Source organism: Siphateles boraxobius, unplaced genomic scaffold (genome assembly GCF_051911475.1).
Source record: "Siphateles boraxobius isolate OS27281-9 unplaced genomic scaffold, OSU_SipBor_1 65, whole genome shotgun sequence".
Taxonomy (NCBI): Eukaryota; Metazoa; Chordata; class Actinopteri; order Cypriniformes; family Leuciscidae; genus Siphateles; species Siphateles boraxobius.
Genome location: NW_027509192.1, coordinates 19,990,997 through 20,006,321, shown reverse-complemented (window position 1 = coordinate 20,006,321; position 15,325 = coordinate 19,990,997). Strand labels below are relative to the sequence as shown.

Genomic DNA, 15,325 nt, shown 5'->3' with positions numbered 1-15,325 from the left:
TTGAATACAAATGTCATTCCTCTAATCTGGAAATCAGCCTTAGTGGTTCCCCTGCTAAAAGGTGGTGACCCTACCATCTTAAATAACTACAAACCAATCTCTAAACTGTCTGTCCTGGTCAAGATTCTAGAATCCCTTGTCAGTGATCAGTTAAATAACTTTTTTTACAGTAATAGTGTGTTGTCTGACTGCCAATCTGGTTTTATAAACGGGCATAGTACAACATCGGCAGCTCTTAAGGTTTTAAATGATTTTGTTGAATCCATGGATAATAAACAGCATTGTGCAGCCCTTTTTATTGATCTTTCAAAGGCATTTGATACAGTGATCCACATAGTGCTTAAACAGAGACTGTATAGGGCTGGGCTTTGTGAGAAAACTGTTGGCTGGTTTGTTAATTACCTTACAGACAGAACTCAGTGTGTGCAGGCAGAGGGTTGTACTTCTCGCTACCTCCAAATAACAAAAGGCGTGTGTGGCGAACAGGACGGCCGAGGAACGTGAGAGAACGGCGCGAGGCCGGTGGTACGATTGATAATGAGCAACACCTGTGAGCACACCGGTCTCGCATCTCTCACGGAGGAGCGGAAGCATAAAGGAGGAGCGACGACGTTGATGATCGAGAGAGGAACAGGCCTGTATTTTAGTTGAATCTTGGTTTTTGTATTTGTGTTTTATTTTAGCCAGCAGTCGTCCGCCAGGGGCTGCTGGCCGTTATGTTTATTTTGGGTAAGCCAGCAGTCGTCCGCAAGGGGCTGCTGGCGGTATTTTAGTTTGTTTGGTTTATTTTAATAAAGTATGTTTAAATGTTCGCCGGTTCCCGCCTCCTTCTTGCCTGAACATTGCTACAGCGTGCCCCAGGGGTCAGTCTTGGGGCCACTACTATTCATTCTTTATATAAATAACATTGATCATAACTTGTCTGATGTAAAATGTCATTTTTATGCTTATGACACTATATTGTATTGTTCTGCACCCACCGCAGACCAGGCCCTCTCCCAGTTACCACTTGCTTTTAACATGCTTCAACAGAATCTTTATGATTTAAAACTTGTTTTAAACGCAGATTAAACTAATGTCATGCTTTTTTCAAATTCAAAATCTAAGTCAAATCTCCCGTCAATCCTTACTTCCCAGGTTATGAAAATTGAATGTGTTTCTAAGTGTAGATATCTTGGTATTTTAATTGATGAATCTCTTTCTTTTAGCCTTCATATTCAGCAGCTAGCAAAAAGATTGAAACTTAAATTAGGATTTTACTTCAGAATCAAATCCTGCCTTTCGTTTAAATCTAGAAAGAGGCTGGTCGCTGCCACGTTTATATCTGTACTTGACTATGGTGATGTTTTATATATGCATGCGTCATCTCAAAGTTTACATGCACTGGACACTATATACCATGGATCTCTGAGGTTCATCACTGGTATGAAAGCCCTCACTCACATTATTGTGAACTGTATGAACGTGTTGGATGGTCCTCACTATCAACACGGACACTTCAACACTGGCTTATCTTCATCTTAGGAATGGGACGATTACCGGTTTCACTATAAACCACGATAAAATATACTGACGGTTAGTAATATCGTTTAAATTTCAATTATCATTAAAACCGTGTTTGATTATCGCGATTTTAATAACTCTCTATAAATCCTGTCCAGCCAGCAACAGTCTGACGCAGGCGCGCAATGTTGTTTTTTTTTTTTTATTCGAGAAGGAATGGCGGAAGGTGGTGACCGTGTTCGGGAGATTTTTCAGCCTTTTAAGAGCACCAAATCTGAGGTATGGTCATATTTTGGCATTTACAAAAATCCTGAGGGAAACTCAATCGAGGACGGTCACTCTGTCTGCAGAACATGCACAAAAAAAGTCGCTGTGATAGGGGTAAACACTTCAAATCTGCCGAGTCGTCCTGTGTGACCATCACACACTGTTGTAGCAAACGCAAGGCAAGTTAACTTTGATCTCAATACTAAAACTACGTCTAGGAAATAATTGGGCATATAATGTTGTTTTGATTTGAAATATTTTATCTCACTCACTTGAAATAAACTTGAAGAAAGGTTCGCAGCAAGTGGCTTTGAGCCAAAGACGAACAAACAAGTTCAAACAAGACTATTAAGAATGACATTTAAGAGATAATAATGTATATTCATTGTATACTTATAACACAGATTTTTTTTAACCACATAATTACGGGGACATATTGAATAGAGAATAGATGTCTCTATTCTTACCTGTTAAATCCATTTTGTACAGAGTACAAAACTCGTCCAGACAAGATGATCACAACAATATTATTAAATTCTGTAAACAATAAATCAACTCTGATTTCATTTTCAATACAATTAAAAACGGAGACGCAAGATGACAAGTTGTATTTGAATGAAATGAGAGAGCGCCTGTTGTGATACATGGATGTTCGCTGTTATATGTTGCTATTGACGACAGGCATAAGGAAGGAAATGGCACAGAATAGAATCTTACTTTAAAAAGTGCATAGATTTATTTGTTGATTCTCAAATATAAACTTGTTGAAATGTTTTCAGTGTGAGCATCAGTTATTTTTACACTTTCATCTTGTTTTAACAAAACAGTGATAATATTGATAATCACGATAATTTCGGTCACTATAATCGTGATATGAAATTTTCATACCGTCCCATCCCTACTTCATCTACAAGGGTATTTTAGGTCTCCTCCCATCCTACCCTCTGACCTATATCAGTATAAATAGTACCGGGAATTATAATCTTCGTTCCCGGGATCTTTTCCTGCTATCTGTCCCAAAGGTCAGTACTGAGCTAGGAAAAAAGACTTTTAAGTTTGCGGCTCCCTCTGCTTGGAACAATTTACAGAAAAACTTACTGAGCTCGTCTCATTGGTTGCTTTTAAGAGGTTGTTGATTGACATGGAGGCAGCCACATCTGGCTGCAGATGTTTTACCTAATGTGTTTTAGGATTTTGGTTGACTTTGAAAGATTTGCTGTGTCAGTTGTTTTATGTTTCTAGTGTTTTTGCATATTTTATGTTTGTATGTACTGTATATGTGGTATAGTACTGCTGCCTGTCTTGTCCAGGACACTCTTGAAAAAGAGATTTTTAATCTCAATGAGTCTTTTAAATGGTTAAATAAAGTTTTAATAATAATAAAAATGTTCCCCGGGATTCCATGGGACTCATGAAGTGGATGCTTGGCGCGCACGGTGTTGACAATGGGTTCCCGTAGAGCAGGGGTATTCAATTAAAATTCTAAGAGGTCCAGTTAGAGAAAATTTCATCAAGCAAAGGTCCGCAACATCACAATGACTAACGTTATCTAATGACTAAGCGTTATCATTCAGTGCCACAGCCTAGTAGTTGTATGAAAATATGTAAGTAGCCTAGTCAACAGACGACTGTCAAATAAAATAAAAGTCCAATTCAATAATATTTCAACAATATTTATTGTCAGTTTATATATTGAACTGTAGGGATCATAAATAATAAGTACTCTAATAATAAATTAACAATTTAAATAAAATAAAGGCTGCATTTAAAAATAAATGATAAATAAATAAAACGCAACAGAGAGCTTTTGAAAAATGTGCATCTCAAAATAAAGTGCTTAATTTTAGAAAAATTAAATAAAAAGTATAGCTTGAGTTTCCCTTTTACTTTTTAGTTAACTCCCTTTCACATCTTAAGTTTAAATTAATTTTAACTTAATTTTAACATTTTATAATAAACAATCTCAACACATATTAACAATTGAACAGCTTTAACACCTCCTTTTCTCTTTCTTTCCCTTTTATATCCCACTTCCCCACCGTTTCTTGCTTAGTGAGAAAAGTGAGCCCTTGCTTGTCCTGCCAGGATTTTAAATCTGGGCTGGAATGGTGTTAGGGCCATTCTCATACACATGTGTAGGTGCTCGTTGGTGAGCCTGGATCTATATTTGCTTTTAATAATGTTCATTGTGGAGAAAGCTGCCTCACAGTTGTATGTGGAGCCAAACATGGTAAAGATGTACAAGGCTACTTTCCTCAGACCTGGGAAAGCGGTCTCTGAGACCATTTGAAGCCAGAAAGTGGCAGGATCTGTTTTTCCAAAATGCTCTTTCAAGGCCACATCTGCTTGGAGATCGACCAGTTGCATCTGGAGAGGCCCAGCATTTGCCCACTTGAAGAGCAGTGTGACTTCCTTTGAGAACCCCCTGAGATCTGTGATGAGGAATGGGTTCTGAATGAACAGGGTGAGCTGCTGTCCAAAGCTGAAGCTGTCAAAACGCTTGCTGAAATTTACAATCAGCTTGTCAACAAAGTCAACAAAAGAAGACACCTCTCTCTCACCCTGAACCTGTTCCTTCACAGTTGGGAAGTGTGCACAGTCTCCCTGCAGGTCTTCCCTAAACAATGCAAGTTTCCTCTGAAAGGAACGGACAGCTGTCATCAGATCACAAACTGAATTGTCCTTGCCCTGTAGCTTTAAATTCAGTTCATTCAAGTGTGAAGTGATATCAACTAAAAAAGCCACAATATCCATCTTCTTGTCATCCTCCAAAAAGAGAGAAAATGTTTCTGCCTTCTGGCTCTTCAGCTGTGTCAAGAAAGCTGCGATTTCCCCTCGGATAGACCAAAAGCGCTCCAACACCCTACCTTTGCTGAGCCATCTTACATTGTTGTGTAGCAGAAGGTCATCAGCATTTGCATCAACTTCTCTGAGGAATTCCCTGAGCATGCGATGCTGATGGGAAGAGGAAGCTCTGAGAAAGTTTATCATTCTCATCATTGTGTTCATCACCTCAGCATACTCGTCTGACAGGGTGGAGCACAGGACTGACTGATGAATTATGCAATGGTAAGAGATGAGTTGAGGATTGTCCTCTTTCATTCTTGCCACAGCTCCTCTCTCTCTCCCTACCATGGCAGGGGCTCCATCTGTGGTTATTGAAACCACTTGTTTCAGCTCTATTGCCCTCTTCGTTAACATCTCCTTTATGGCCAGGTAGATGTCCTCTCCTCTTGTACTGGTCTGAAGGGGTGTGACACCTAACAGGTCTTCACAGAACTTTTCCTTGTCCTTGTTAAAGAACCTTACAAAAACTAACAGCTGAGCATTGTCAGACACATCAGTGGACTCATCTACAGCTAAGCCTATGCATGGTGCCTTGTGAATTGCTTCATCCAGCTGAGCTAGCACATCCTGGGTTAATATTTCGGTTTTCTTTGTGGCTGATGATGCTGACATAGGTATTTGCTTGATTTTTACACACATGTCTTCTTTTTGTTTTCCCTCAAGTAAGGTTTCAGCTACCGCACTCATGCACTCCTTGACAACCCCTGCATCAGTAAATGGTTTTTTATGTTGGCCCAAAATCCAAGCAACTTTGAGGGAACATTCGTTAGCACGTTGTTGGGCAGTGAATGAATGTGTTAGGATTCTGCTGGATCGATCATATTGGGCTTTTAGATCGTTTATTTTCTGTGCCCTCAGTGCGGATTTAAGTGGGTATGTTTGGTCAAACGATTTGTGCTTTGTCTCATAGTGGCGCTTCACATTGCCGCTCTTAATAATCGCGACAGTCTCTGAACATATGAGACATACCGGTTTAGAACTGCCCGTAGGAAGAATGAACATGAAAGAATCTGTCCATTCTTGATTGAAAGCTCTGTTTTCGCTGTCCACTTTTCTTTTTTTAGAGCACGCCATGTGAAACGTCGTCTCTCTTTCGTCTCGTCTCTCCCTGTGTGTGTGTGTGTGTGTGTCTCGCGCGCGCTGACTCGAGTAGCATCACATGACGATTTACAACGCATGCTATTGGTCTGTGACTTTCCTGGGCCGCGCTAAACCAGTACCATAAATGCTAAAAAAGCTGCGCAGGTTAAAATAGAAACGCTCCGTCAAACTTTAATAATTCTCAATAATGTATGGGTTATTGGTCCGGGTCCGGACAGAACGGCGGCTGGGTCCGGATCCGGACCGCGGTCCGCCTATTAGTGACCTCTGCCGTAGAGTAAGCAACTTACGCAATACGAGAGAACCTCTCGTAAGAGAACGTACTCGGTTACATACGTAACCTCGGTTCTCTCTAGAAGAGGGAACGAGTACTGCGCAACCTGACCGTGCTGGCGCCACGAGCGATTTTCGCTTCAGTCGATGAAAACCAGAGTAGCAGCGTATGACCCTGACTTATATACGCTAAGCCACCCCCATTCCTACAGGCTATGACGCGTAGAGAGCGCGACGTCACGCCAGGCTCAGTGGTAGGCTGCTGCAGTAGCTGCAGAGCAGCCAATGAGCACGCTAGATAGCCTGCTCTAGGTCTGCTAGCTGCTGCAATGCGTTGACAATAAATACAAAAATTAAGGATAATTTTTTGGCTTCATATCTCGAGAAAAGATGACTTTACACGTAGCGTAAGCAACTTACGCAATACTCGTTCCCTCTTCTAAAGAGAACGTCCTGGTTGCGTATGCAACCGGACGTAGTCGACGTCGACTGAATTGGGATCACGCTAGGGAGCCTATCTTCGATTACTATTGAACGAGCCAATGGAATCAGAGCCGGAGGCAGAGCCAGTGCCGGTTCCAGAGCCGGAGGCAGAGCCATTGCCGGTTCCAGAGCCGGAGGCAGAGCCATTGCCGGTTCCAGAGCCGGAGGCAGAGCCATTGCTGGTTCCAGAGCCGGAGGCAGAGCCATTGCCGGTTCCAGAGCCGGAGGCAGAGCCTATGCCAGTTCCAGAGCCGGAGGCAGAGCCATTGCCGGTTCCAGAGCCGGAGGCAGAGCCAGTGCCGGTTCCAGAGCCGGAGGCAGAGCCATTGCCGGTTCCAGAGCCGGAGGCAGAGCCATTGCCGGTTCCAGAGCCGGAGGCAGAGCCAATACCGGTTCCAGAGCCGGAGGCAGAGCCAGTGCCATCTGCCTTCTTGGATCTGGACTATCTGGAGCGTCTGGCTCGGATCCTGGACATGCCCTTGTCTGCTGTTCCAGAGCCGGAACCAGTGTCTGCTGTTTCAGAGCCGAGCCGGAGGCAGAGCCAATGCCTGTTCCAGAGCCGGAGGCAGAGCCAGTACCATCTGCCTTCTTGGATCTGGACTATCTGGAGCGACTGGTTCGGATCCTGGACATGCCCATGTCTTCTGTTCCAGAGCCGGAGCTAGTGTCTGCTGTTCCAGAGCCGGAGGCAGAGCCATTGCCCGTTCCAGAGCCGGAGGCAGAGCCAATGCCCGTTCCAGAGCCGGAGGCAGAGCCAATGCCCGTTCCAAAGCCGGAGGCAGAGCCAATGCCCGTTCCAAAGCCGGAGGCAGAGCCAATGCCCGTTCCAGAGCCGGAGGCAGAGCCAATGCCTGTTCCAGAGCCGGAGGCAGAGCCAATGCCCGTTCCAGAGCCGGAGGCAGAGCCAATGCCCGTTCCAGAGCCGGAGGCCGAGCCAATGCCCGTTCCAGAGCCGGAGGCCGAGCCAATGCCCGTTCCAGAGCCGGAGGCAGAGCCAATGCCCGTTCCAGAGCCGGAGGCAGAGCCAATGCCCGTTCCAGAGCCGGAGGCAGAGCCAATGCCCGTTCCAAAGCCGGAGGCAGAGCCAATGCCCGTTCCAGAGCCGGAGGCAGAGCCAATGCCCGTTCCAGAGCCGGAGGCAGAGCCAATGCCTGTTCCAGAGCCGGAGGCAGAGCCAATGCCCGTTCCAGAGCCGGAGGCAGAGCCAATGCCCGTTCCAGAGCCGGAGGCCGAGCCAATGCCCGTTCCAGAGCCGGAGGCCGAGCCAATGCCCGTTCCAGAGCCGGAGGCCGAGCCAATGCCCGTTCCAGAGCCGGAGGCAGAGCCAATGCCCGTTCCAGAGCCGGAGGCAGAGCCAATGCCCGTTCCAGAGCCGGAGGCAGAGCCAATGCCCGTTCCAGAGCCGGAGGCAGAGCCAATGCCCGTTCCAGAGCCGGAGGCAGAGCCAATGCCCGTTCCAGAGCCGGAGGCAGAGCCAATGCCTGTTCCAGAGCCAGTGCCTGTGTTTGTGTCTGTTTGTGTCTGTTTTTGTGACTGTTACAGTTCTTGTGGCTGTTCCTGAGCCGGTGTCTGCTGTTCCTGAGCCTGTGTCTGCTGTTCCTGAGCCGGTGTCTGCTGTTCCTGAGCCGGTGTCTGCTGTTCCTGAGCCAGGTGTCTGCTGTTCCTGAGCCGGTGTCTGCTGTTCCTGAGCCGGTGTCTGCTGTTCCTGAGCCTCTGCCTGCTGTTCCTGTGCCTCTGCCTGCTGTTCCTGAGCCGGTGTCTGCTGTTCCTGAGCCTCTGCCTGCTGTTCCTGAGCCTCTGCCCTTGCCGCCCGAGACGTCTTCACCGCCCTGGCTGCCCGAGGGGTCTTCACCGCCCTGGCCCCCCGAGGGGTCTTCACCGCCCTGCATCACTGCATCATTGCACTCAGCTGTTCCCCATCTTCATTGTTAGTTCTGTGTTATATATACCTTGCCTGTTTAGTGTTTGTGACGGAGTCCTTGTTATTCATCACGTCACTTTTTGAGGTCTGTTCTGCTTTGTGCTAGTTTGTTTATTGTTTTGTTTTTGGATTGCTACGTTGGTTTTGAACCATGCCTGGACTGGATTTATGTTTTTGGATTACCCTAATAAATAACTGCAAATTGGATCTCTCTGTTTCCCGTGTGTGCATCGTGACAATTAGATTGGATCAGATCTTGAAAATGGGTTGTTCAAGAAAAAAAAAGATTCTGAGATCAGATCTTGAAAATGGGTTGTTCAAGAAAAAAAGATTCTGAAATCAGATTAGATCATAAAATGTCTGGATAAAACGATCATTATGTGTTGTTCAAAAAGTTTTAGTAAGATTGGGATCCCTTCGATCCAAAAAAACAGGATTATTCTGATCTCAGCAGAAGGGTGGATTTAAAGAACAAAAATGTAATAAAACTATTGTATCATGTAATATATACACACATTTATATTTTTTTATTTGTCTTTATTAGTTTAACCATTAAAGTAGAAGTAGGCATTAGGCTGTATGTTAAGCCTTTTAGTGGAGAAATTATTTTCTGGTGCCACAAAATAATCCCCCTAACAGCTGCCAATATCAAACAAAAATAATACATTCAATTTAAAGTTTTTTAATCCCTAAATATGAACTTCATTGGCACAATCATCAGAGATGAACTACTGAATCCCTTATTGCATGTAAATATGTTTGTTTTTGTTGTGGGTCACATGAGGGGCTACGGAGCCCCTAAAGGGACAAGGCGAAGGGGGAAAAATATGAGATGGAAGTAAACTACTCGGTTACTCACGTAACCTCAGTTCCCTGAGTTAGGGAACGAGTATTGCGTAGCTACATGCAGTGGGGAAACTCCTTTTCCTCGATTTACTGAAGCCTTTATGTAAAGCGCATTTGCAGCTGCACAGCTAGAACATGAGGGTCTGGCTCGCTCATAGGATGATTGTCTAAAAGACACAGAATGCTCCAGATAGATTCTCAGCGCTCTGACAGGGCAGAGAAGATTAACCTCTCCATCCTCTGCAGAAGGAGGGAGGGCTAAAAACGTCACCACCTGTGCTCTCAACGGTGTTGAGAGCACTTTAGGAACGTAACCATGTCTGGGCTTGAGGATGACTCTGGAGTCATCTGGACCCAACTCCAAACATGCAGGGCTCACAGAGAGCACCTGCAGATCTCCCACTCGCTTGATAGATGCCAACGCCATAAGGAGAGCGCTCTTCAGCGAGAGAGGTTTTAGATCAACCGATTGGAGCGTTTCAAAAGGCGGACCTTTCAGAGCCCTCAGGACCATGGAGAGGTCCCAAGACGCCACAGACGGAGGTCTGGAGGGGTTCATTCTCCTAGCACCTTTAAGGAATCTCACGACCAGGTCGTTTCTTCCCAGTGACTGGCCAGCCACCAGAACATGATGTGCTGCTATGGCTGCCACATACACTTTGAGCGTGGACGGGGAGCGACCCGCATCCAGCAGCTCCTGTAAGAATGAGAGAACCACAGATATCTCACATGACTCCGGGTCAGCCTGATTTTTCGAGCACCAGCTGGAAAAACCCGACCATTTCGAAGCATAAAGGCGCCGAGTCGACGGGGCCCTGGCTTCAGATATGGTGCTTAAGACCTTCTCAGGAAGGTCCTTGGGTACCCGTTGAGGGGCCAAACATGGAGGGCCCATAAATCGGGTCTCGGATGCCACAATGTCCCTTTCGCCTGCGTGAGGAGGTCTTTCCTCAGAGGAACAGGCCATGGGATTGTGTCCGATAACTGAACCAGTTCTGGGAACCACGGTCTGGTTTTCCAGAGAGGGGCCACCAGAAGGACTGGGCACCCGCTCTCTCTGACCCGTTTGATGACTTGTGGAATCATTGAAACGGGGGGAAAGGCATAAAGGGGACGGTTGGGCCAGCGCGTCCCTGTCCTTCGAGAAGAACAGTTTGCAGTGGGTGTTGATTCTCGAGGCGAAAAGATCTATTTCTGCCTCTCCAAACACCTTCCATATCAGACTGACCGTCTGTGGGTTCAAGGACCACTCGCCGAGGGGAGTGTTGCCCCGTGAGAGCATATCCGCACCCACATTCTGGACGCCTGGGATATGCGCTGCTCTCAGAGAGCTCAGGTTGGTTTGTGCCAATAATAGTAGGTCTCTCGCCATCGCATACAGGTTTCCTGACCTGATGCCCCCCTGGCGATTTATGTAGGTCACCACTGACATATTGTCTGTGCGGACTAAAACATGGTGACCTCTGAGGTTCGACAGAAATGCCTTCAGGGCCAACCCAACTGCTTTCATCTCCAGACAGTTGATATGTAAGCTCTGCTTCGTGCTCGACCAGAGGCCGGATGCAGGCATGCCCTCGTGCAGCGCTCCCCAACCCAGGTTGGACGCATCTGTAAGAGCCACTTTCCTCCTGGAAATTGTTCCCATTGTCACCCCCTTGTGGTACCAGTTCTGAGCCCGCCAGGGAATCAGGGTTCTTAAACAACCGTGATTCACTATAACACGCAAGTTGCCTGACTGCCATGCGTGTGTGTGCACACGGCGTTTCAGCCAATGCTGCAGCGGGCGCATGCGCAGTAATCCCAAGCGGAGTACTGGCGATGCTGCTGCCATTAGACCAAGCAGTTTCTGAAATTTCTTCAGTGGCTCTGAAAGTGCCCGCAAGCGCTTGCACTGAGAGCGGGCCTGTTTGCAGTAATAAAATCCCCAGCCGCCTGAACTGAAAAGGGGGCTGTGTGAAGTTTTCTTGGCTTCTTCGAGGGTGGTCCGGCGAGTGCGGGACCCGTGCCCTCTCTCTTTCCCCTGCATGCTAGGACGACTTCGGCGGCGCTGAGTGGGGCGCGGCGCTTGGTCTCGGGCCTTGGCGTTGGGGAAACGGGAAGCGCTTGTTTGCTCTGGGCTGGCGCTGGGCATCAGCCGCAGGGCGGGGCTGAGAGGCCTGTTTCGCGGGCTTTGTCGGCCGAGGCGTTGACGGGGCTCGCTTGTGAGCACTCGACGCCGAGCTAGAGCGCTTAGGCAAGAAGTGACGCATGGCCTGGGACGCTTTCTGTGCCTCGGTGTATCTCTCCGAGAACCCCTTCACTGCCGGGCCGAAGAGGCCGGTGCTGGATACTGGGGCGTCGAGGAACCTCGTTCTCTCCGGGTCCTTAATGTCAGTGAGGGTAAGCCAGAGGTGGCGCTCGACCACGACCAAACTCGCCATATTCCTCCCGATAGCCTGCGCTGTGGCCTTGGTAGCTCTCAAGGCCAAGTCCGTGGCGCTTCGAAGGTCCCGAAAGGCCTCAGGGTCCGGGCCAGCCTCGTCCATAGACCGTAGGGGTTTGGCCTGGTAAACCTGCAGCACGGACATCGCTGATCGCTGATCTCCCTCGAACAGGACCGGAGATGAAGGAGCTGGAGAGAGTGAGGCACGCGAGGACGTGGCCGGCGTGCGTTCACTAACATCCATGCTTTCCGGTAGCCGTTGGCTGCGGCGCTTCTTCTTCTTCGGCTGAAGGGGGGCCGGAGAGGGAAGCGTGGATGAGGCGGCGTCGCCATCACGGGAGAGGGCTAGCCGAGTTCGCAGCACGGAGATGGGCATGCTCTCGCAGGCCGCACATCCGCCGGCCGACAGAGCATTCTCCGCGTGGTGAAGTCCCAGGCAAGGAATGCAGTCCGCGTGTTCGTCCGCCTCGTGCAGCTTGCATCCGCACGTGGCGCAGGTCTTGACACGAGGCATTTGAAACAACGCTCGTACACATAAAACACACAGAAATGCAAAGAATAATGAAAAGGATATTCGCCGGATAGCCACAGGAGAGACGGCGTCAGGAGAAACACGGTTGAATGTGTCGTCTGCTGAACTGTAGCAAGCTCAGGCTTAAGGCTTGTTCGACGGCGAAGGCTCAATAAATGGTCAGAGACGTGAAGTTTGTCGCTGAAGGAGTAAAATCTACTATAATGGCGAATTCGGGGACTATTATAGACTGAGGTCGCGCCCCCTCGGCGGGCTCTGACGTGTATGACGCAGGGTGATCTCATTGGTCGCACGTCAGAGGCGCCCGGGCCATTGGATGTGCAGTTGTCGCAGCGCAGCCTATGAGCGAGCCAGACGCTCATGTTCTAGCTGTGCAACTGCAAATGCGCTTTACATAAAGGCTTCAGTAAATCGAGGAAAAGGAGTTTCCCCACTGCGTATAGCTACACAATACGAAGTGACCGTTCAAAAGGGAACTATATTTAAGTGCTTTCGTGTGGTCTTGCAAATGTTTTGTGTTCAAAACCTTGGTATTCTATATGGGTCTGATGTTTAAAGGAAATTGAAAATGAATGTTTTCTTTCTCTTCAAATAAAACACTAAAGTGACTCCACACTGACTAATCTACCTATTGTTCTTTTTATAGTTAGTAGCTTACAATTGTGAAATGTAAACCAATTTGAAGCACTGGAAATCTAAAAAAGTGTTAATGTGGATCTAATCTTATCCTATTTTGCTTTGAGGAAAAAACAGTTATAGGTTACTTGATCCTGAATAGCAAACCATGGGATTTCCAAATAAGGATAATTCTGATCCAGATAATCATTTTTGAACAACTGGGCCCTGAACCCAGGTTTCTCATTCCAGGTTCTCATTCACATTCTAAGATTGAGAAAAAATGTTTGTGTGGTATTATTTCCTATATCTATGTCATTAAAGAATCCGTGTTAAATACTACTAAAATATACTGTAAAAGACAAATGTTTTTTCATACTTTATCAGTCAAGCTGTGACTGTGAATCCATGAACCCACAACTAGTGTAGGGTGAGAGTCAACCCTACAAACAAACACACCAGTGTCCCCTGGTGCTAGATTTTCAGTTCAACAACACTCCTGATGCAGAAGTATTTTAGAGTAAAACAATAGCTGTATCGCAAATCAAATAAAAAAAACATTGTTTAAAAGACAAAGCTTCCACAAAACAACGCAAGACACCCACTTCATAATTAATAAACACAGTGCAAGTCATAATGCAGAAGAATGCTACAGAAATCAATAAGATAAACAAAATATTTACTGGATGGGGGTTAAAAGAGCAAAATACGGATGCATTTAAGTGCTGTCTTAGTGTTGTATTCATATCAAATCCATAACTTTATTATTTTATTTGGATGTGGAAAAAAAAACGTTTTAAATTTAGTTTTAGTAGCCTAATTGCTGATGCAATACATTCGGAATATACATGTAAAATAGAATAATATATATATTCAGGGGTGAAAAAGAAACTCTTTATTATTACTTTATTATTACTCTTTATACAGTACATTAAACCTGCATTATTCTTGAGCCAGTTGAAGGACACCGTTGAGTTCTTGGAAAGTTTGGTAACACTTTACAATAAGGTTCATTAGATAAACGTTACCTAAAGGTTGCAACGTTATGGGGAGGTTCCAAAGGTTGCCTAAAGGTTGCAATGTAACTAAAAACTAACGTTCCCTGAACCTTAAGAAAACTTTCCATAGGAACCAAAACCTAACCCTAACCTAAAGGGATAAATTGCTGGCTGGGAACTAATGAACCCTATTGTAGCTAAAGTCAAGTGTTACCGAAAGTTTGAATAAATGAATGTTCAAACTTTGTAGAGAGATTGAGGAGATCCCCCCTTCCATATGTAGCCTAAAGCCCATTGAGTACCCAGAAAATCGCTATATAAATGTAACGAATTTTTTTAAAATTATTATTATTATTATTAATGTCAAGAGCTCACCGCTGCTCTCCAGAAGTGCCGTGACGGTCCCGTCCCCGTGCAGGATGATGGAAGCTGGATCTCGGATTAGGACGCGTCGCGCATGCGCTCTCGGCTCTCCCAGCTCTCTGCAGCACTGGAAACACACTGCCCAAGCCTGCTCCTCATTGATGGGCTGCTCGTAAGACTTCAACACCTCCTCCAGAGACAGTTCCCTGATCTCTCCTCTCTCCGCGGGAGCACATACCCTTGAGTCTCCGTCCTTCCCGCTTCTGTTCGCTGATCTGGCCATGACGAGGACGGTTTTTAGCCTACCGTTTCCTCAGGGTCCTCTTGAATCTGTGTGAGAACAGAATGATGATTCTGCGGTTCATTGGTGAAGCGTCAGTCAGTGATGAGGAGACGAGCGGAGGCGGAAGGACATCTCTCGGAATGCGCAATTGTAGCAAAACATAGAACATAAGCGTGAAAAAAACTTCTTAACAGTATATTGCCTTCATGTGTGTTGTTGTGTGATGCATCCTAAGCAATCGGTCAAGTTTCCTGCATCATGTCTGGATGGGTGTCGTTTTCTGCATCCTCTGCAAAGTGTTTCTGAGCTCCACCCACATACTGGACCAATGAAGCAGATCAGCTCAACTTGCAGAGGAACTAGTTAGTATACATAACCGAAGGTGATCTCGAATCTTGAATATTGTTTAGGCTATATCTGTTGTTGTTGTTTTTGTTTTTTTGTTTTTTAAATAACGGTTATTAAGTTTTATAAGAATCTAAAAATTAAAGTCAAAATAAAAAACAAAGTGCTGTTGTGACAACTAAAAGGATGGTTTGTAACTCATGACATGCCTGGATCAACATTCCTCTCTGAAAACATAATCCTCCTATCCCTGCCCATAACTTCTCCCTAAAATCAGAGCGAAAAGATGGGTACTGGTAAACTTGACAGAAACTGTAAACATGACCTCAAATCTGATTGATTGATTGATTGATTGATAGGAACATGTTGTTCTGAAATCACATTCATCAATAGAAAACATGGATGGTTTAAAAACATTCATTTATTGCTGTTATTGAAATTCATTTGTTTCTGATGTAATTCCCCTTCACCACCCATCCATCAAAATTTCCTCATTTTAAAAGGTAAACAAATGGGAAATATGTTA

At 46.0% G+C, this 15,325-nt stretch overlaps 1 protein-coding gene across 1 annotated transcript in view; it reads right to left on the bottom strand.

The window, feature by feature from the left end:
* spire2 (spire-type actin nucleation factor 2) overlaps nt 1–14,771 on the bottom strand; it is a 140,220-nt gene extending 125,449 nt beyond the window's left edge. The window contains exon 1 of the mRNA XM_077211340.1: nt 14,184–14,771. Within this exon, the coding sequence (XP_077067455.1) occupies nt 14,184–14,454 (271 nt within the window). The 5' untranslated portion in view covers nt 14,455–14,771. The remainder of the gene's footprint in view (nt 1–14,183) is intronic.
* Nucleotides 14,772–15,325: the final 554 nt, after the last annotated feature.